This window comes from Acomys russatus, chromosome 10 (genome assembly GCF_903995435.1).
Source record: "Acomys russatus chromosome 10, mAcoRus1.1, whole genome shotgun sequence".
NCBI lineage: Eukaryota > Metazoa > Chordata > Mammalia > Rodentia > Muridae > Acomys > Acomys russatus.
The window spans coordinates 3,940,849-3,962,589 of record NC_067146.1 but is presented as its reverse complement, the minus strand read 5'-3'; the positions used below and the strand labels follow the sequence as shown (position 1 = coordinate 3,962,589).

The window sequence follows — 21,741 nt, the reverse complement described above, 5'->3', positions numbered from 1 at the left end:
ATAAATAAATCCTTAAAAAAAAAAATAGGAATGTTCGCTAGCATCAGAAAAGGAGTTGGTTCTCAGCTCTTCTGGAAATCCAGGGCACAGTGACTGGAGTGGTTGCCTCTCAGCAGGCTGAGCTGACTCCTCCAGTGCCATCCGTCCCTGGAGGTTTCAGCTTCACAAATCTGTGTTCTCCATAATCCAGCCAACACAGGCCTTCCAAAGGTGTTCAGGACCCATAGGAAGAGACAGGTCAGGCTGGCGGCAAGACAGTGGGCTGAAATAGATACTAGTCATTTCTTTTTGCAAATCTGCAAATCATAAGCAGTTCTTTCAGCACACTTTGCACCTCTTGCCTACAGGACTTTGGTGGGACTGAGAACAAGGCAGCCTGGAAAGAGGGCTCACCTGTGCTACCAATATAAAGGTGCTGAAGGGATTGTTGAGGTGTTGGGTTGGAAAGGAGAGGGCCCGGGAGGAGTGTGGTGAGGTGAGGAGTGGTCATTCTGTCTGGGAGAGTCAGAGATCTGGGGTTTCTTAGGGTAGCAGGGTCCACCACTCAGTGACGTGCTACTGAAGTGGCCATGGGGCTGGGTGCCTGGGAGAGGCAGAGTCCCCGCAACACACAGCCACGGAAGCGCAGCTAGCTGGGCCGACAGAAAGGGATGGTCCCTCATAAGCCCTTGGGGACTTTGAGGCCCCTGAGAAGGAAGGGAATGGAGGGTGAGCGAGCAGACACCTCACCATGGATGCCTCTGGGAACGTTATGTGACCAGTAAGAAGACAATCCAGAGGAGTCACACGTAAAACCCATAGGTGCTGGGACAGGGTAGGTCGGAGTGTGATTATTGGGGGTGGGGTTCCCTTTGTGGCTGAACCTTCTAGAATGAGACCGTGGCAATGGCATGCAAGCATGTGAGTATGTTAAAGGATGATGCATTATAGACTTGAAATGGTAGTAAAATTATCATTTTTTTTTTAAACAAAGTTCCATGTAGTCCAGGCTGACCTTGAACTCACTAAGTCACCATGGCTGGCCTTAAACTCAGGCCTTTACCTTTCAGGTGCTGGGATTACTAGCAGGCCCTGTGTACCCTGATCTGAAAAATGGCAAATGTAAATTATTGTCTAACTCGATCTAAATAAGAAAAGTTTAAAAAGCTGAAATGGAATTTCCTATCACCCCGGTGGGACGGTGACCCAAAATTATCCTTCAGCTGACTTAAAAGAAGAAAAGGAAGTGCCTTTCCCGGCTCTCATCTCTGGGTTTGTGGGCCAGGAGTCACAGTTACATAACACTGGAAGGAGGCAGAGTCATATTCTGAGATACAAGAAGGAACACGGGGCACCCGGCGCACAGCCTTCTAGACTTAGGGCTGAGCCTCTGAATAGACAGCAATGGGAACCTGCCCTGAGGGACAGGGTCTGGGCTGGCCCAGGTGTGGGGGATCAGTCCCTAGGCATCTGTTTCTTTTAAAAGAAATATTATAGTGTGTATATGTGTGTGTGTGTGTGTGTGTGTGTGTGTGTGTGTGTGTGTGTGTGTTGTAGGTCAGAGAATAACTTGTGGGAGTTGGTTTTTTTCCTTCCACCATATGTAATTGAACTCACGTCCTCGGCCTTAGCAGCAAGAGCCTTTGCTTGCTGAGCCATCTCGTCAGCCCACCCAGACCTCTGCTTCTCACGCACACTTCAGTTTTGACCAAGCGTGTTTAGCAGCGTGTGATGTAAATGTGGGGAACTCTGGTGTCCGGTGCAGGAGTCTGCATCTGAGGCACTTGCTGGCATCCTACTGCCCCTGTCAGCCACATGGAAGCCCCACAGTATTCACACATGCTTGCTCTGAGGGGCGGCTGGTGCAGAGGAGGGCTGGCTTAGGAACCCTGTCTCTCATGAGTACCACCTTTGGCTGTGGCCATCTCCTCTATGGTCTCAGCAATCTCTCACTGGCTGAGGCCTTGTCTGAGTTTGGGTACCCCAGAGCAGCTGACGTAAAGACTTGAGATCAAGCAGGTTTGGGAGCAGGGGTCCCAGAGGCATTTGGAGGAGTTGAAGGGGATCCACCAGGGGCTTTGAGGACTTCAAAGGTTGGATCCTTGTCTTGGATCAGTCCCTGAAGTCCACTGGTCAGGGCTGGAACACTGTTAAGTCAGACACTCTGTCCTTCTCTTTTTTTTTTTTTTTTTAAATTTATTTATTTATTATGTATACAGCATTCTGCCTGCAGGCCAGAAGAGATGGTTGTGAGCCACCACGTGGTTGCTGGGAATTGAACTCATGACCTTTGGAAGAGCAGTCAGTGCTCTTAACCTCTGAGCCATCTCTCCAGCCCCCACTCTGTCCTTCTCACTCCTGTTGAGCTACAGTGAGAGCCTCTTTGCTGACCCCCTGCTCCAAAGCAGCCCTCACCTGACTCCAAAGTTAATTTCCCTACAATTGTGATCATTCATCTGATCTGCTCTAATGTCTTTGATGCTTCCTGTACGGATGTGATGAGGTTTGCAGCTTTGAGCTTGGTGCCTCCCCTAGGCACTTCTCTAGAGAACGGTCACAGAGCCAAAGGAGAGAAAATGGCCAGTCTTCACCCAGGAGGTTTAGGAGGTAATGGCTCCTGTGCCTGTCATCCACTCTCCACCTCCTCCTAACACAACTCCTGAATCACTCCCATCCCCCCCCCAACCATCACCATCTTCACCCACCTACCACCACTGCCATCACCACCGCTGCCATCACCACCGCTGCCATCACCACCACTGCTATCACCACCACTGCCATCACCACCACTGCCATCACCACCACTGCCATCACCACCACTGCCATCACCACCACCCATGACCACTACCATCACCACCACTGCCATCACCACCACTGCCATCACCACCACTGCCATCACCACCACTGCCATCACCACCACTGCCATCACCACCGCTGCCATCACCACCGCTGCCATCACCACCGCTGCCATCACCACCACTGCCATCACCACCGCTGCCATCACCACCGCTGCCATCACCACCGCTGCCATCACCACCGCTGCCATCACCACCGCTGCCATCACCACCACTGCCATCACCACCACTGCCATCACCACCACCCATGACCCACTACCATCACCATCATCATCACCAGCACCACCGTCATCATCCACACAGGATCTTTAGATCTGACTGCCCTTGAACTTACTATATAGTCAAGGCTAACCCTGAATAACACCCAGTTACTAGGTACCAGGGATGGAACCCAGGGCTTTGTGCATACAAGGCGGCTTAGTTACTTTTCTATTGCAGTTCCAGGGGATTAGAGTCCAGGGCTGCCATGGCCCAGAGCATGGTAAGAGGGAGGCAGGCATGGTGCTGGAGCAGTAGCTGGGAGCTTACATCTCATCCACAAGCACAAGGCACATGAGGGGGGGGGGGGGGACGGAGATAGCGCTGAGAATGGCCCATGCTGGAGCTGAGGCTATGGTAGACAGATCCCTTAAGGTCAGGGTAGAAATCTGGAAAGGTCATGGAGAGCACCCGGCCTCTCCTCTCTGTCAACCCACGTATCTGCTTCAGAAACCACATGGTTGCTTCAGACACTCCCTTGGCCTTTTTGGTTGTTATTTCTTGAGACAGGGTCTCACTATTGGCCTCAGTCTATGTAGCCCCCCCCCCCCCAGGCTAACTTCAAACTCTTGATGCTCCTGCTTCAGCTCCAGGCAGAATGATGACCGGCTTGGGCTCCCATGTCCTGCTGAGCCCCAGGCTTCCTTAAGTCCACTGGCAACTCACTGGGGAGGGCGTCATTACTGCTTGGCAAGTTCCTGAAGTGTGGCTAGGCTGTGATGGCACACACTTGTAGTCCCAGCTCAGGAGAAGCTGCTGGGGGCTAGCCTGTGAGTTTCAGGCCTGCAAGAGCTACATAACGAGACCCAGTCTTAAAAATCCCAAAGAGAGGCTGAGGGATGACTCAATAGGCAAAGTGCTTGGAGCACCAGCTTAGGGACTGAGTTCAGATCCGCAACTCCTATTGTAAAACCTGGACTGGCGGCAAGCATCTGAAAACCAGTGCCGGCCAGACAGAGACCGATCCACGGAGCAGGCTGGCCAGCTCAGGCTAGCTGATTTGGTGAGGCCCAGGTTTTGGTGAGAGACCTTGTCTTTTTAAAAAAAAGGATCAAGTGATGCATGACTTTAATCCCAGCGCTTGGGAGGCAGAGGCCACTCTGGTCTACACAGCTAGTTCCAGGGCTGGATAGTGAGATCTTGTATTTAAAAAAAGAAAGGAAAGAAAAAAAAGTGGAGGATGAATATACCCAGTGAAGACCTCCGGTTTCCATTTGCAAACGCAGACGTTCACACATAAGCCAAAAATGACGCGGAAAGTCCCTGAATCCGAATAGATAGGTTTGCAGCGATGCTCTATCTTGTCCCTTGGACCTTGGCTTCTGACACGCTTCTCTGAGCTTCTGAGAATCTAGGGGGGAGGGGGGCAAGTCAGAGCCCCCAGCCGTCTGCTCTGCCTCTAGGGCACCCCAGGAGCCGCCTTCCCAGGGCCTTGTCCAGGGAAACACCCCCACTTTAAAAGATGCCCAGCAGCAGGCTCGGGAGGAAGGGCGCCTCGGCTCACAGCTGTCCCAGCCTCCCGCGCAGCCAGAGCCGGTGGCTGGGTTGGTGACCTGGGCCGTCCTCCTTCCCCGCAACCCCGCCCGCGGTCGCGGCTTCCTTGCAGTCCCGGCTCCTCCCCCGCGCGGGGCTCCGCGCGCAGGCTGCGGCGCGCACAGCTGGGACCCGAGTGACTCGGGCGCGGGGAGCCGGGCTCAGCCCCCGCCTGCGGACGCCCCGGCCCGAGAGCACCAAGCCGGCCTGGGGAGCGCTCGGGGCGAGCGCGGCGCCGACTGCGCGTGGGGCCGGGCCCCGCAGCCGAGTGCAGGAGCGCGCGCTCGTCGCGGCATGGAGCCTGCCCGGGAGCCCCCCGCGCGCACCCGCCCGCCACCCCCTGCAGTCCGCCCGGCGCCGGCTGCGCCCAGGCCGCGCTCTCCAGCGGAGGCAGAAGCCCGTGGCCCAGAGGGGCTGCTACGGAGATCGGGGTCAGGCTACGAGGGCAGCACCAGCTGGAAGGCGGCCTTGGAAGGTAAGCTCGCCGCCTTCCAACCCGGGTTCCCGACTCGGGACCTAGGCAGTGGCCAGTCACCTTGACAGCTCGCAGAGGGGAGGCCAACTCAGAGGATTTATTCGTTTTGGGGCAGGCAGATGTCACTATGGGAGGGGGAAGGGGCCCCTGGGGACCACCTCTGGTCACTGCCTTTACCTGTCTTTGCTGCCAACTCCCCCTTTGACCTTGGAGCACGATTCATGCTCCAAACCTTAGTTGGGTCCGGTGTGAAGCCGAGAAAACGGTGCTTCATAAAAGCAAAAAGCAGGTACTTAGGTGGTACCTGCACACTGTCGGGGTGGGAGTGGGTGGGAGGGGGTGGGAGGGGCCTACTGCTGGTGGAGAGGAAACCACAGAGGCCCTTCCTAGGGATTTGGGGATACCATCTATTCCTTTTTGTCATACTGGCTCAGGGAGTGACCCGGGCTCTCCAGGATACAGTGAGGGACAGTTCCCAGGCTCTTTTAGGAAACTTGAGTGATGTTCAGAAGATGCCGAAGTTGGCCAGAGAGAGGGTCGCCTTCCAGATAATTCTCATGCTCCTACCCAGTCGGAAGTAGGTAGCATTAAGTAGGGACAGTCAGAGGAGGGCATCCCAGAGTGGGTGATCTTTCAGGGGCGTCGAACAGACAGGGGCGGGGAACAGACAGGGGCGGGGAACAGACAGGGGCGGGGAACAGACAGGGGCGGGTGCGCCAGGTGAAAGAACGACAGCAGGTGGCTGAAACTAGCCAATCCCTTGTGGATAAGTAAACTGTAGGGTGCTGGGTACTGATGAGGGTGTGGGGAGAGAGAATATGAGATGGATATATCTGAGGGACCAGTGAGGCCAGGCTACAGAAATGTTTTGTTTGAAAGAGCCGGTGAGGGTTAAGACAGCAGATCTGTGGGGGAAGACCCGCCTTGGAAGGCTGATCAATGAGGAAGATGAGTGGTGGCCTGGAAGGGACAAAGTTACCTGAGCGCAGATGGGGCAGCAGAGTATGGAGGACCTTTGGCTGAAGGCTGTGTGTCGGGACAGGGCACTGTCTGTGGAGGGCTATGCAGACAGACTCTGAAGAAGCCCAATAGTGCTTAGGAACCATGGAGGTGAAGACACAGTTTCCCCAGAAGCAAGGCTTGCCAGCCCAGAGGCTTGGGGGAGTAAAGGGCAGCCAGTCGTTCTGGGATATGCGTTTTGTGTTTTCTGGTTTTCCGTTGAGTTGTCCCTGTGACATAAGCTTGCCTCCTACCAAAGCTGTTCTTTTGTAAGTATTTGGTTTTTTTTTTTTTTTTTTTTTTTTTTTTTTTTTAATCCTTTTTCTTTTTCTTTCGAGAGAGGGTTTCTCTGTGTAGCCTTGGCTGCCCAGGACTCACTTTGTAGACCAGACTGGCCCGGAACTCAGAGATCTGCCTGCCTCTGCCTCCTGAGTGCTGGGATTAAAAGCATGCACCACCACACCCGGCTTCTTTTGTAACTATTTAAAAGGGTCAGATTACTAACATTTACCCTTACTTACATTGGGTAACGTGGCTGGCTAGCTCTGGCTTTACCTCTGGCCCTGAATACATTGACTTTTGTCCTTCTTGCCGCCAGTGTGGCTGCCTGACCCTGCCCATCAGCTGAAGAAGAGGCCACACACTGGGCAGGAAGAAAGCAAGAAGCTCTCTGTGGTGGTCCAGCACATCACGGTATTTGGCATTGGCCTATAGTCCAGCCTTGTTTCATCTGAACCAGTATGGCTCCCTACTGATGTCACCATTGCTCCTCTTTTGGTCTCTGATGCATAGAAGAGTACTCGGACCATCCCAATGGCTCTTGAGTGCTCAGTGTCTTGGCCTGCTGGACTTTTTGGTTCTGTTGGTGCCCTATCTCCATCTAATGAGGGGAGAGAGTCCATGGGTTGGGATTGGTCCTCACTAGTGCCTTCTGCTATATGGAACCTTTGAGCTGGCTTGTTCATTCTTGCTATGATGCTAACACACCATCTCAGGCTCTGGCTATACCCAGTGCTCTCAGAAACCCTAGGACACGGGCAGAGTCAGTTTGGTGAGGTACCAAGGGCTGGTGAACTTGAGCCACCCACTCCCACCAGCTGGGAGTCCCAGTTTTCCCATCTTGTGAGTCACGTCATGATTTCCACCTCACAGTGCTAATCAGAGAAAGTTCTGGAGCGTAGGTTCTGTTGTGGTGGCTCCTCTCCTAGCTTCCTGGACGTACAACCTGACAGACAGCCTAGGTGAGGAGTCCACGGGACAGGGATGACCAGCTGCTTAGCTGGAGTCCTTTGCGGTTGTCCTAGAGGCTGTGCGTGCCCCTCACTTCAGTTCAGTTAGTGATACCCTGTGGACAATAAGAGAGCCTCTGGTCCTGGGAGCCAGCGGGCTTGCAGCCTCTGCTTGGTTTGGCCCCTATCTTGAGAGAAAGGAGGAAGCTTCTGAAATAATAATAATAGCCGAGCCCCTAGAGACACCTGCATGCACCCTGACCTTACTTTGCCCCAAGTACCTGTGACACCCCTGCCCCCCAACAACCCCCCCCCCCCACGGTGGGGCCAGATGTACTTTAGTTACCATTGACTCTCATCTCTGCCCTTAGTGAGTAGATCAGCACCGGAGAGTCTTAAATATCTCTCTCAAGGGCACACTAGCCACTCACGCGGGAGACCTCTGAGGGATTTGCTACCAGGCCTTCTGATAGGAAAAGCTTGCCTCTCTCTCCCTGTGTGACTAAGGACACTGGGTTGAGAAAGACTAACTGGGGAGAATCTAGTTGCATCTTCTGGGCGGCACGCAGCACTCTGCTGCCCCCTCAGAGGAGTCGGAGGGGGCAGCTTTTCCCTCTTCATAGTGTAAGGGGATTAGAGAGCTTCACTCGGACGGTTGAGGTCTAGAAGGCAGTCCTGAGTGACCAGCGAGCTGTGTGGACAGAAACCACACAGTGGTTGGCTGGCGAAGGCCACTTTCTCTGCAGCCTCTCTTTCCACTTGACACTCAGGTGAAGGCTGGTAAATTGACGCAGAGTGACTTGCAGGGGTCTGAAAACCCTGAAGGTGATTCAACATAGGGCTATTTCTAGCCTTGGGCCTGAGAGTGAGGCAAAGTGTTCTAGGGTAAGTGAGGGGACAGAGTGACTCGGCATATAGATTTCTCAGTGGTCACCAATTCTGAATTTTTAATGTTGAAAGTTTTTTGTTTTTTTTTAATATTAGGCACAAACCCACAACTTCCTGATCAAAACCACACACATGCATTTGGCAAAAGCTAGCTAAAATTTATAAAATTACCAAGCTCCACTTTTGCGTATTTTTAAATAGTCAGGATCACAGCTGGTCAGGCTGTGCCCCAGATGGTTTAGACGTCAGCTATTTTTTTTACGGATGTGGGTATGAGGGGGATCTGACTAGTCTGAAGAACCAATGTCTTCCAATTTTGTTTTGTTTTGTTTGAGACAGGGGTTCGCTGTGTAGCCTTGATCCACTTGCCTCTGCTTCTCAGAGTGCTGGGATTACAGGCATGCACTATGGTGCCCAGCCTCCAGGTGTTCTTTTTAATATTAGGCCAAATCATACGCATTGAGAAACCCAGATAAGCGGCACCTGTAAACTCCAGCTTATGTGGGTGGGCCATTGCACAGTGGAAGGTTACCAAGTTATCTGCTTGTGAAAAGGTATTCTGCGCTCACACCACACAAGCCCTAGTGAGCCCTAACTGATTGTGCGCTTTGGAGGAAGTGTAGTCCTGGCAAGCATGACTAGTTAAGAGGAAGTCAGAATGGAGTCAGTGGGCCCCAGTCCAGTGTGAACTGGTGTCCTCAGACAAACACAGTCACACCCCCAGGAGGCCATATAATAAGAACGAAGGAGCTGGGGTGAGTCCGGTAAGGCTTCCCTGAGGCTTCCACGGCAGCATGGTCCTCCTAACACCTCAGCGTTCGGACTTCCAGTTCTTCTAACTATGAGAGGATACTTTAATTTTGAAGCCACCCAGTTGATGGCACCTAGTTATGCCGTCTTGGGAAGCAGGTGCCGCATGGACTCCAGCTGTCCAGCCCCAGGCCTCAGCGGCAGATAGTGTAGTGTGCCTGGAATCCTAGTGTGTCCCCTCCTCTGTCCACACCGCATTGTTTAGAGGACGTATCCCCATGAAGGAGAGAAGAGGCTCTTCAATTTTGGTGACAGTGGGGAATGCGTGTACACAGCCTCTTTTCCTACTGAGTTCCTATAGTTCAATTGATTTGTAAGGCTGGCACAGGACACTGCAGTCCGTGAAGTATTTAATCTCAGTCTGCACTGTTCTAGGGAACCCAAAAAAACTCAGCACAGTTCTTAATCCAAGGGAGTTTAGAGCTGGTCAGTGTAGAGATGGCGCACAGAACCCGCCATGTCAGACACGGTTCTAAAGTACTGTTCTCCCGCAGCGGCATCAGTACCAGGACCCTTCATCAGACCTCAAGATCCAAGGGTCCTCAAGTGCCTGAGACCAAATGGCATATTTGCACAGAATCTGCTCATATCTTTATGCTTTAAACATCTCTAGATTCACTGTAGTACCAAACATAACGTAACTGCCATGTTCTTAGTCGCTATTCTGCATAGTTTACAGAAAACGCCGGGACATGAAAGTCTGCGCATGCTCAGTACTGATGCACTGTTTTTTTCTTATTGCATTGATATCTCATAAAAACCTGGGAGATATATTCCGAGGTGAAGGAAGTGGAGCAGGATGGATGCTCTGTAAGTTTGTTAGGCGTCCACATCCAGGATGGGCAGAGTTTATATGTGAAGCTGGTGAAGTGGTTTCAGACGCTGTGTTCTCGTCCTCAGGAAATAACGCATACGCTGTACATCGTCGTCCGTCCCCGGGTTTGAACGAGAAGAGAGGGGGGCTGTGCAGCAGTGCGCCCCATACTGTAGCATCGTGTAGTTCCAGGAGACACAAGCTCTGCTGGGTCTACTCTGAGGACAGCAACGCAGTGAGAAGAGCCAGCTCTGTGTTTCAAGGCAGTCTTGAGTCTCTCTGCTCTCACACTGCCTGAAGCCACCCACCCAGACTCCTGGTGCACACAGGCATAGATTCTGGGTGCAACCCAAGGTAGCCCCTCCAGGAACCCAGTGTAGACCCCTCAAGGAATCCAGTGCAGACTTCAGCAGGACCCTCCCCCCTGCCCCATAGATCCCTGAAGAACTCTAGCATAGACCCCCGGAAGAAGCCAGGTTAGTGCCCTGGAGGAACCTAGTATAGATCCCAGTAGAACTCATCACACAACCCCCCCAAGAATGTAGCTTAGACCCCCAAAGGGACCCAGCATAGACTTCTTGAGGAACCCAGTGTAGACCCCTGATGGAGCCTAGTGTAAGCCTCTAGTGGGCCCCCACATAGACTTCAGGAAGAATACAGTGTAGACCTGGTGGAGCCCAGAATAGGTCTCTAGCTGAGTCTGGTGTAGATCCTAGTGTGGACCCATCGTCGGAGCTCAGTACAGACTCCTGGAAGAGACAAGCATAGATGCCTGGAGGAAAGGACTGTTGGCCCCTCATATACCCAGTGTAGAGCTGTGGAGGGGCCCAGCGTAGGCTCCAGTGGAGCTCAGTGTTGACCCCTGACAAACCCAGCATAGACCTCAGGTAGAGGCTAGTGTAGACATCTGGAGGTCAGTAGATTTCTGATGGTACATGGACCTTGCTCAAGGGGATGACTCCGAAATGTTTGTGAGTCCTACACGTCAAGACCCTGGAGTGAATTCAGGGTTCCACTCTCTACCTCTTCGGCAGCCCACTGACAAACAGCAGAGGGACATTTTAAATGCCAATTACAGTAAGAACTGGAGCTAAGTAAGAGCTTGTGAGGCAGTGGCTGAGTGGTGACGGATTTAGGCCCAGCCATAGGAGCCCCATGTCAAGGACCTAAGTTCTCAGTGACAGGGGAATGCTAGGAGATGGGCTGAAAATGGGAAGAAGGGTGTGGAATTTCTTTCAGAGGCAAGGACCCCAGGCCTAACTAGCCTGTCCCCATCTCTGGGAGGAACTTGAGGTAGAACTCAAGAATCAGGGCATCTCTCCAGCTCTACGTAAGGAGAAGAGGCCGTGGACTCCATTTTATGTGCTAAGTGTGGTGGCTACTCGCCCAGCCATCTTGGGAGGAGCCCTCTCCAAGGCTATATATAGCCTCAGGGGAGAAACAGAGACAGCGGTCTACCCAGGTGGAAAAGGCCAAGAAATTTGACAGCCCCAAGAATCAGCCCATCCAGAGCCTGTCGGTGCTCCCACAGTTAAAAATGGGCGCAGAGGCTCCAGTGGACAGTCCCCTGCCTCAGCCCTGACGAATACAGGGAGGAGTGAACCTTCTTCCCACCTCTCCTCTTGTCAAACAACTCAGCAACATCTTCAGAGAGAGAGAGAGGGAGGAAGGGAGGGACGGAGGGAGGAAAGGGGGGGGGGGGAGAGAGAATTCTACATCACTAAAACAAGAATAGATTAAGAGAGGATAGCCAAGACCCAGCTGGAGCAAACACCTGAAATTATTACAGAAATGAAAAGCCTGGTAGAAGGATGAGAGGATGACGTTGAAGGAAACCTTCCCAGAAATAAACCAAAGAGGTAAAGAGATAGGAGAGGAGGAGGAAAAGAAGAGGAGGACCAATCCAAAAGCTCAAACATGTTAAAGACTTAGACTTCTAGAAGGAAATCAGAAAATGAAAGAGAAGAAATCACCAATGATACAATTAAAGTCCCCCCCCCCACCCCCAGAACTGAAGGTCATGAATTCCCCTGTTGAAGGGGCCCAACAACTGCCTACTAGAGTAGATAGAAATATCCATATCCACCGGGCGGTGGTGGTGCACACCTTTAATCCCAGCACTCAGGAGGCAGAGGCAGGCGGATCGCTGTGAGTTCAAGGTCAGCCTGGTCTGCAAAGTGAGTCCAGGACAGTCAAGGCTGCACAGAGAGACCCTGTCTCGAAAAACAAAAAACAAAAAAACAAAAAAACAAAAAAACAAAAAAAACAAAAAAAAACAAAAAAAAAAAAAAAGAAAGGAAGAAATACCCATATCCAACCAATGTGTGACATGCAGGATGGAATTCTTGGGTAGAAGCAAATTAAGTGGTTGAAATAAATGGTTCATGATGAGGCTAGAGGGTTAGGCTTTTCAAAAACAACACTGGTGCTAGTTGACAACCAACACTTTCAAAGTTCTGAAGAATGATTTCCAAATATAATACTTACTCCAGGGGTACTCTTCACCATGAGACTTAGTAAATTTTGCTTGGAATTATGGCAGATTAATTGTGCATGTGTGCGTATGTGTGCATGTATGTGTACATGTGTGTGCATGTGTGTATGTATGTGTGTGTAGTAAGTAACTGTAGAGGCCAGAAGAGGGAGTTGGCTCTGGAGTTGCTGGTGCTGTGAGCTGCCTCGCATGGGTGCTGGGAACTGAATTCAGGTCCTCTGCAAGAACAGTTTACAGTCCTCACAACCGAGCTGTCACGCTGCTCCTATCGCACTGCCTCTGGGGCAGCCAGATGAAGGAGTAAACCACAAAAGAGCAGACATGGGAGGAGAAGAACAGGGTTGGACAGAGAACCTCTCAGGCCAATGCTTCAAGGCCTAGAGCAGGCCAGGAGTGTCCAGACGCCATGCCTTTGAGACAACTGCTTTGGGTCGAATGTTCACTTCCTCGCAATATTCATATGCTGAATTAAAAGCACGGATGTGATGTCCACAAATATATCTGTACTGTACCATTTAATGGTCAGGATGGTAGAAAAAGCCAAGTCAAAACATTTAGAAGAGGCATTCATAGTTCCAAGGCTGTTATGGAAAACGGTAATAATGATCAGAAGAAGAAAATGGAAAACGGGGCGGGGGGGGGGAGGGGGAAAGCTGGACCCCTGCAGTGTTGCACTGTGGGAACCCGCTTGATGATTCATCGAAAGTTACACAGAATTACTATGTGATCCAGCTCTTCTGCGCTTAGGCATGCACCCCAAAGAACTGGAAGCAGGGGTCCCAGCAGATTTGTCTGCCATATTCCTAGCTTCGTTTCTCACAATAGCCAAAGCGAAGCAACCCACGTGTCTGCCAAAAGTTTAATGGTTTCTGTTGCTGTGATTTAAAAAAATCTGAGACAGGAAACAATTGAGGGTTTATTTTAGCTCACCGTTCCAGGAAATCAAGGCAGGAGCTTGAAGCATCTGGTCACATCTACAGTCAAGGGCAGAGAGAAACACATGCGTGCTTACTGCTTAGCACACGCCCTCTACGCTTTTAAATATTTATTTATTTATTACATATACAGTGCTCTGCCTGCATGTACATCTGCAGGCCAGAAGAGGGCATCAGATCACATTATAGATGGTTGTGAGCCACCATGTGGGTGCTGGGAATTGAACTCAGGACCTCTGGAAGAGCAGGCGGTGCTCTTAACCGCTGGGCCATCTCTCCAGCCCCTCCACTTTCATGCTACTGAAGCAGAACTCCAAACCAGGGAAGAGCATCACCCACAGAGCGATGGCTCTTCCCACAACAGTCCCCCCCCACCCCCGGCTGATCTCTCACTGAAACCCTATCCACAGGCGATTTAGAGCACTTCATGGTGGCTGTTAAAATTAACTGTCACAAATGGATAGACCAAATGTGGCACATTCACACAACGGAATAATCAGCCACAGAAAGGAGTAAGGATCTGTTACATGCTACCACATGGAGGCGTCTTGAAAACATGTTAAGCGAAATAAGCCTGACACCAAAGGAAAAATGCGTTTAAGATTTCACTCATGAAATAAGCAGGACGGGCAAATGGGTAGGGACAAAGCAGAGCGGTGGTGGCTGGGAGACAGGTCACAGATGTTATGGTGCTATGGGTGTGGAGCCTTTGCTGCCAGAGGTGAATGTTTTGCAAACAGATAACAGGGATAGCCTGGCTACTTAATGCTATTAAGCGAGCACTTAAAATGGTTAAAATGGCAAAATTTATAGTGTATTATATGTATCTCACAAGATACACATCACAATACAAATCTACATATCACAATACAAATCTACACATCACAGCACAAATTACTATCACAATACAAATTACATATCACAACACAAATTTACGAATCACAGCACAAATCTTAAAAAGAAAGCCCTATGTTATAAATCTAAAAGGCTTCTTTTATTAAGATAAAAATGGTAAGCCATGCAGTGGTGGCACATGCCTCTAATCCCAGCACTTGGGACGCAGAGGCAGGTGGATCTCTGTGAGTTAGAGGCCAGCCTGGTCTATAAAGCCATTCCAGGACAGCCAGGGGTCCACAGAGAAACCCTGTCTCAAAAAACTGAAAGGAAAAAAAAAATGTTAAGTGGGAAATAACAGTAAACAAGAGCTGGAGGGTGTGGGCAGGTGACAGATGTTACAGGGTAGGCAGGGTGCCGGGAGGAAGACCTGGGGAGCAGAGACCCTGTCAAGGGGTTGTAAGGGCAGAGCGGGTGGAGCATGGAATGTTCTGGAAAACCACATCTAGCTCAGAAAGGTGTGGCTGCCATAGAAGGGGTCTGTGGGCAGTAGGGGTGACAGAATGGGAGCCGTGGCCCAGAAAAGTGCCTCTCAAATGGCAGGCACCACCGCGTCACCCCGAGGGCTGGGTCCAGCCTTGCCCTGTTCCACCCCACAAGGCTCCTGCTGTTGGCCTTGGGGGTGGTGGTGGGGGTTGGCGACAGGGTGGCAGCCAACACTGACCCATCTGTCTTCTCTTTAGATACTACTACACGCCTGCTGCTGGGAGCCATTGCAGTCCTTCTGTTTGCCATCCTGGTGGTCATGAGCATCTTGGGTGAGTGTGCATGCCAGAGTGTGTGGCAGCAGTGTGGCTCCTGCACACTGGGCCCAGCATGTCCACAGCTAGGTAAATTCCTCCACATATCAGGAATTTGGGGGTGGGGTGGGGTGGGGAGGGGCACAGTAAATTAGAGATAAGTGTGGGTTGTTAATGTAATGGTAGCCTAAAGTAATACAATCCCACGTGGACTGTGCGCATCCCTTCCATTCATTGGCTGTGTAGGAAGCAATGGTTCCAAGGCACCAGTTCATAAGTGCCGTGGGTATTCAGAGCAGCCATATTAGGCAGGCAACGCCTCTTGGAGGTGATAATTTGGAGATATGAGACTTTAAATATCACATTCATTTGCCAAACGCTTTTTGAACCTTGCTATATGGAAGATCCTAGACTAAGTGCTGGGGGTTCTTCCTCTCCTCCTCTTCTTCCTCCTCCTCCTCGAGACAGGCTCTGATGTAGCCGTTTGACCTTGAATTCCCTGTGTTGTTGAGGCTGGCCTTGAACTCCTGTTCTTCAATCTTTAGGAAGCAGTTAGGTAGCCATATTAAAATGGTGAAAATCCACTGACACGCTATCAGCCTCTACTGAGACCTCCCTTGTCCAACTTGTTCGATAAGCAGAGGGCCTGAATGTATTTGCAAATATAGACCGAGTAGCCACTGAGGCCAGACCGACTTTGCCTAGAATAAGGCTACACGAGGAGTTATTTTCCTTTCATTCTTGTCCTGGGTCAGGAGGTTAGGGAACATCTGGACACAGGTCTGGTGCTTTCAGCAAAGCTCAGCTGTTCTCAGGGGAACCCGGGGAGGTAGCCACACCATGGTCAGTGTTCCCGAGAGGACCTGAGTCAGTGAGTAGGTGAGTGGGCCCAGGGAGTGTCCAGCAGTGACTCTGTCCATGCGGTGGTAGGCCCCCAGGACAGCGTGGCTCCTTGAGTGGTAATGATGCAATCTTGGCCCCATTTTGCTCAGTATTTTAATTAATTACTTGTATGAAGGAAAAACAAACCAAAACAAAACAAAGCATATGCTCGTGGAATTTGAAGTTAACACAATTCCGTATGATGGATAGGAAAAACAATCAAGATTAAATTTACCTTTAAGGCCTGCATAGTGGCACACACCTGTTACCCCAGAACTGGGGGCATAGAGGCAGGAAGATCAGGAGTTCAAGGTCAGCCTCGGAGAATTTGAAGTCAGCTTTGGCTACATGAGACTGTACCAAATCCAAAACTAAACCTTACATTTGAAACTTCAAATGAGCCAGACATTGTGGCTCATGTTTTTAATCCCAGCCCTCAGGAGGCAGAGACAAGCAGATCTCTGTAAGTTCTAGGCCAACCTGCTCTACATAGTGAGGTACAGGACAGTCAGGGCTAATAGTAAAACCAAACATCAGATGAACCCAAGAGAGAGAGACACATGTAGAATAGAGCTGTACAAATGATGACTACTTTTGGATTAACACATGTTCTGGTTTCCAGGAGACCCACATGGTGATGAGTCTTAGAGGGTTGATGGACATTCTGAATTGCTTTCCCTAAAAAGAGAGTTTGTGTCTCTGTGTGTGTCTATGTCTATATATGTGTGTGTGTATGTCTGTGGGTCTGTGTCTGTCTATGTGTGTGGATCTGTGTCTGTGTTTGTCTATCTGTGTGTATGTGTCTGTCTGTGTGTGTCTGTATGTATGTGTCTGTATGTGTGTGTCTGTATGTGTGTGTCTATATGTCTGTGTGGGTCTGTGTCTCTGTGTGTCTGTCTATATGTGTGTCTGTGTCTATATGTGTGTGTCCATGTCTGTGTGTGTATCTATATGTGTGTGTGTCTCTGTGTGTGTGTGTGTGTTTCCGTGTGTGTGTGTGTCCATATGTGTGTGTGTGCACGCACGTGTCTGTGTGCTGTGGAGGCCTGAGGAGGGCATGGGATCCTCTAGGACTGGAGTTGCACACAGTTTCAAGCTGCCACATAAATTGTGGGAACTGAACCTAGATTGTGTACAAGAACAGCAAGTGCTCTTAACTTAAGGGCCATCTCTCCAGCCTCCATTTTAAGAAAACTTTTTTTTTACCATTAGTATTTATTGGTGGGGTCATGGGTTTAGAAGTCAGGCGACAGTTTGCAGGAGTTAGTTCCCTCCTTCCATTGAGTGGGTTCTGGGGATGCAACTTGGCCTGTCAGGCCTGGAGACAAAGTAGCTCAGGACTCAAAATTTTAAAGGAATTTCCCAGCAGTTCAGTGGTGAGCAGGGTTATGGAGCTAGCCAGTGAGAGAGGGTGGTAAGGAAAGTGGAGAGTGACACACTGACTGCAGAGATGTGGCCTTCAGGTCCCTTCCTGGTCTGAGTTCCTAGGGTTAGGAGAGAGGAGATCTTACCTTGGCTTTGCCCCTCTACTGTCCCCATGGTCACACACTAGCCAGCTTCCTCAGTGCCCCCTTGTTCATTTCCTCTGGGACTCTTCCCTGAGGCACGGTGACTTCAGCAGTGTCTCTGAAGGGCGCTGAGGTCCAGACAGACAGAGGACTGGGGGCATGCTGGGCACACTCACGGACACTCAGCCCCTCCCCCTCCCCCCAAAGCATCCAAAGGCTGCATCAAATGCGAGTCACCCTGCCCGGAGGACTGGCTGCTCTATGGGAGGAAATGCTACTTCTTCTCAGAGGAACCTAGAGACTGGAACACTGGAAGGCAGTACTGCCACACCCACGAGGCGGCGCTGGCTGTGATCCAAAGCCAGAAAGAACTGGTGAGCACACGGGTTGGAAGCACGGACCCTCACACCCATGCCTGACCCTGATGGGAGGTCCACACCCAAGCAAAATGACCCCCAGGGTGCCTGTCTCCAGTCGCTCAGCCACTGTACAGCGTGGGTGTACAGGTGAGGGCCCTGGGGTCTTGGACACCTGAGCCTCCATCCTCCAGGCCACTTTCATCCAAGGCTGCTTGGCTGAGCTAACAGTATTAAGAGGGCGACACAGGGGCTGGGAACACACTTGTGCAATGTAAAACGCATCCTCATTTTCTACCATATAAGCCAAGGCACAGGCTCAGTTAGTACCTCAAGCTGTTTTGCCAACAGAAAGGTTAGAGGAACAGACTCCCTGAACCTCTTGGTCACTTTGGACTTTGTGACAGTGCTTTATTCTTCTAAGACAGGAGCAGGTCTCTAAATCAACTTCTGTTTGTTTGCAATACGCAGTATTTCTGCCTTGCTTTTTGGGAAAGTCCTAGAAATACAGGTAGGACCTTACGGGGGGGAGGGTGGGTAGGGTGGGGATGGGTGTAAGATTTGGCTAGGGCTCTGACACATCCAGCAGGCCACCCCCAAACTCCCAGTTACTTAGCCAAGTCAAGCTGGGGAACAGGACCCTTTCTCAACCTTTTGGGGATATCTGCGGTAACCTTGGGGAGCTGTGCCAGTCTGGCTCCAGCAGTGTGGCTGCCCAGGGCTCTGGAGTCATTGATCCGGAACCTCCCATCAAGTGACACATCCTCTCGGTACCCACCGGTACCTCCCAGGCCAAGCCTTGGCTTGGGCCATTCTCCAGTGACAAGACTGCACTCCATGGCCGAGTTTCTCTCTTTCCTTTTGCAGGAATTTCTGTTCAAGTTCACACGGAGGGAGCCCTGGATTGGCCTGCGCAGAGTTGGGGATGACTTCCATTGGGTCAGCGGGGACCCATTTGACCCAGACACGTGAGCTGAGGAGCCATTTTCTAGGAGAGAGATGAGCTTAGATGAGGAAGGTGCAAGCCCTTAGAGGCAGCTCTCGGAGAGAGCCATGTGGCTTTGTGGTAGTTACAGATGGTAGGTCTCTGGAGCGAGTGGAGGGCTATGGCAGTGGTCCCTTTATGAAACTGACTTGATTTCCCTCTAAGTCCAGTCCTGTTTTACACAGGGAAAGACAAAGATGCTCTCTATCTGTGACTACCCCTGTATGCCACTCCTGATGGTCAGAATTTAGTCATATGGCCACACCTGGTTGCAAGGAATGATGGGAGGAGTGGCTTCTATAGTTAGTGGGCTATGATAGACTCTGAGCACAGTTACCCACTAGCATTGCAGCTCACTGTGACAGCGTCTTTGTGTGCAGTGCCCTGAGAGAGGTGTTGGGAGCACAGTAGTGCTCTGTTTGTACGGCCAGTGGGGATGGTGGTGTAGGTGTGTGTGGTGGCTTAGGGACAGGCAGGTCACTTCTGGGGAAATGAGAACTTCAGCTTCTGATCCAGGATCTAGGGAGCAGTGCTCCCTAGGGTGCTAGCTCGGAAGGAGCACAGCTGTCAACTTGCTGGTCATGGCAAGAGTGTCTCCAAGACAGGAGCTGAAGAAGGAATGTGGCCCATCGAAACTCAGCGCCAGGTGGCAGCCTCCTTTCCCATCCTTTCCCACACTCCGGTGCTCAGGGGAGGCACCCATTCCCTAGCCCCTCAGCATCTTTTTCTTTCTCCCAGCCTAGACCATGGAAGCAGAGCCTTTCTGGAAACTTCCTGCCTTTAGTGGTCCGGAGAATTCTGGAGGCTAAGGTCTCTCAAGGGTGGCCACTGGGCAAGAGCCTGGCACTCTCAGCTACCAGACAGCAAACTGGGCAAATGGTGTGATTTCTAGGAAATACTCCCAGGGCTGTGTGTGGTTTTGATGAGTTCTAGGCCGTGCAGCCCCATTCTTCCAACTTGACTGACTGTATGTTACTAAGGTTGTTCTTGCCAGTCCCTACGAGGGTGATTTCCTTCAGCCTGCATTTTGGGACACTGTGTACTGTCAGGGAGCCTAGTTGAGCAGGGCACAGAACCTGTGCCCTGTTCAGACTCTGGCTGCCTTGGGGACTGGTGGGGACAGACAGGGCTCTCAAAGCTGTGAGGAAAGGTGCCTCTTAGTGCAAACAGGATTCTGTGGGAGCTAAGGTGGGCAGAGGACGGCTCTGAACCAGGCACCTTAGAGCTGGCCCTAGAGGGACAGAAACAAGGTATGGAAGGTGGGGAGCATCGGTGGCAGGCATGTGGAGCAGTCCCACTGGCTGGGGCACAGAGCTGGGTCAGTGGAGGACCAAGCTGGAAAGGTGCACCAATGTCTGTCTTGGTAGTGAAGAGTCGAGGGAGGGACAGGCCAAAGGGCAGCTCAGACTGCATGCGAGTACTTGGTCTTTTCTTGTCTTATCCCAGATTCACCATCTCGGGAATGGGGGAGTGCGTCTTTGTAGAGCCCACCAGGCTGGTGTCAACAGAGTGCCTGACGACCCGTCCCTGGGTGTGCAGCAAGATGGCCTACACATGATGTGACTCAGGCTGGAGGTGGCCCCTCTGTCCAGGCCCAAGGGCAGTGTCCGTTCTGCCACCTGCTTCCAACGGGAGCTGCCACCCTCTCTGGATGGAAGTGACGGGGAGGGTGGCCTTTGTCACTGTCCCCTCTCAGGCTCCAGAGCTCTGAGGCCCTGGTCCCTGGTCTCTCTTGTCCCCAGGCAGGTCCTGTGGCTTAGCAGTTATATCTCATATGCTAAGTAGTGTAGACATCTTGTCCCCCCACACAAGCACACACGTGTACTTGCATGTACACACATGCATACGACACACACGCAAGCTCTTCTCAACAGGTCACCCCTTCCTTGGCTCTGCCTGGAACCTTCCTCACTGCAGCCCTGGTGCTTCTGGGCAGATGGGGGCTAACATATGACTTTTGGTTCAGCCACCTGCCCTCCTGAGTCGCTTCTCTCAGGTGGCTGGGCCAGACAGACAGGCACAGCTCCCTCCACACCTTGAGGAGAAGAGCCCATGGCTGGAGGCGCCCCCCTCCCTAATCTGTCCTCCCTGCCTTCCTGGGGTCCTCAGGCAGGGCCCCTGCTGTGCTGTGGTGCTGTTGTACTGGTCACTAATGGAATAAAGACATGACTGCATCTGTGTCTGCTGCCATTTATTCCAGGTTCACAGCTTGGGGAGGGGCAGAGGGGCAGTGTGGGAGACACCAGAAAGATGCTCTTGTCCCAGTGTGACAAACAGCATCATGCAGGAAGCTAGGATGGAAAAAAAAAAAAAAAAAGGAGCAACAAAATGGACTGCATTTTCCAGCTGGAGGCCTCATTTAATGTTGGTGGTGCTGTGTGAAGGGCAGGCTCCATTCTGGTACCTTCATTATCCTTTGGCTCTATATGGCAGGTGTTTATCCACACCTCCTGTGCTGGCTAGTTTTATGTCAACTTGACACAAGCCAGAGTTATCTGAGAGGAGAGAACTTCAACCGAGAAAAAGCCTCCATAAGCTGGGCTTGTAGGCAAGCTAATAGGGCATTTTCTTACTTAGGGATTGACGGGGGAGGGCCCAGCCCATTGTGGGTGGTGCCCTCCCTGGGCTGGTGGTCCTGGGTTCTATAAGAAAGCATGCCAGCTGGGTGTGGTGGCACACGCCTTTAATCCCAGCACTCTGGGAGGCAGAGGCAGAAGCAGAGGCGGGTGGATCTCTGTGAGTTCAAGGCCAGTCTGGTCTTCAAAGTGAGTCTAGGACAGCCAAGGTTACACAGAGAAACCCTGTCTCAAAAAAATCTAAACAAACAAACAAACAAAAATCCTAAACAAACAGACAAGCAAGCAAGCAGGCCAGGTAAACCATGGAGACAAGCGAGTAAGCAGCACCCCTCCATGGCCTCTGTATCAGCTCCTGCCTCCAAGTTCCTGTGCAGTCTGAGTTCCTGTCTTGCCTTCCTTCAATGATGAACGCTGATGGGGAAGAGTGTAAGTCTAGTAGCCCCATTCCTCTGCAAGTTGCTGTTGGTCTTGGTGTTTCATCACAGTGATAGAGACCCTAACCAAGGCAAATTGGTAGCAGGGTTGTGG

General features: G+C 51.4%; 1 protein-coding gene across 2 annotated transcripts; it reads left to right on the top strand.

Annotated features, from left to right (window-relative positions):
* The first annotated feature begins 4,904 nt into the window (after window positions 1–4,904).
* Clec2l (C-type lectin domain family 2 member L) lies at window positions 4,905–20,580 on the top strand. 2 transcript variants are annotated; one of them, XM_051151690.1, is made up of 5 exons: window positions 4,905–5,100; window positions 14,847–14,921; window positions 17,501–17,667; window positions 18,517–18,588; window positions 20,081–20,580. In XM_051151690.1, the coding sequence occupies exons 1-5, from the start codon at window positions 4,920–4,922 to the stop codon at window positions 20,195–20,197; spliced, it is 612 nt and encodes a 203-aa protein (XP_051007647.1). In that variant the 5' UTR covers window positions 4,905–4,919; the 3' UTR covers window positions 20,198–20,580. The 2 variants fall into 2 exon arrangements, with proteins under 2 accessions (XP_051007647.1, XP_051007646.1); XM_051151689.1 differs by having other exon boundaries at window positions 18,517–18,617.
* The last annotated feature ends 1,161 nt before the right edge of the window (window positions 20,581–21,741 follow it).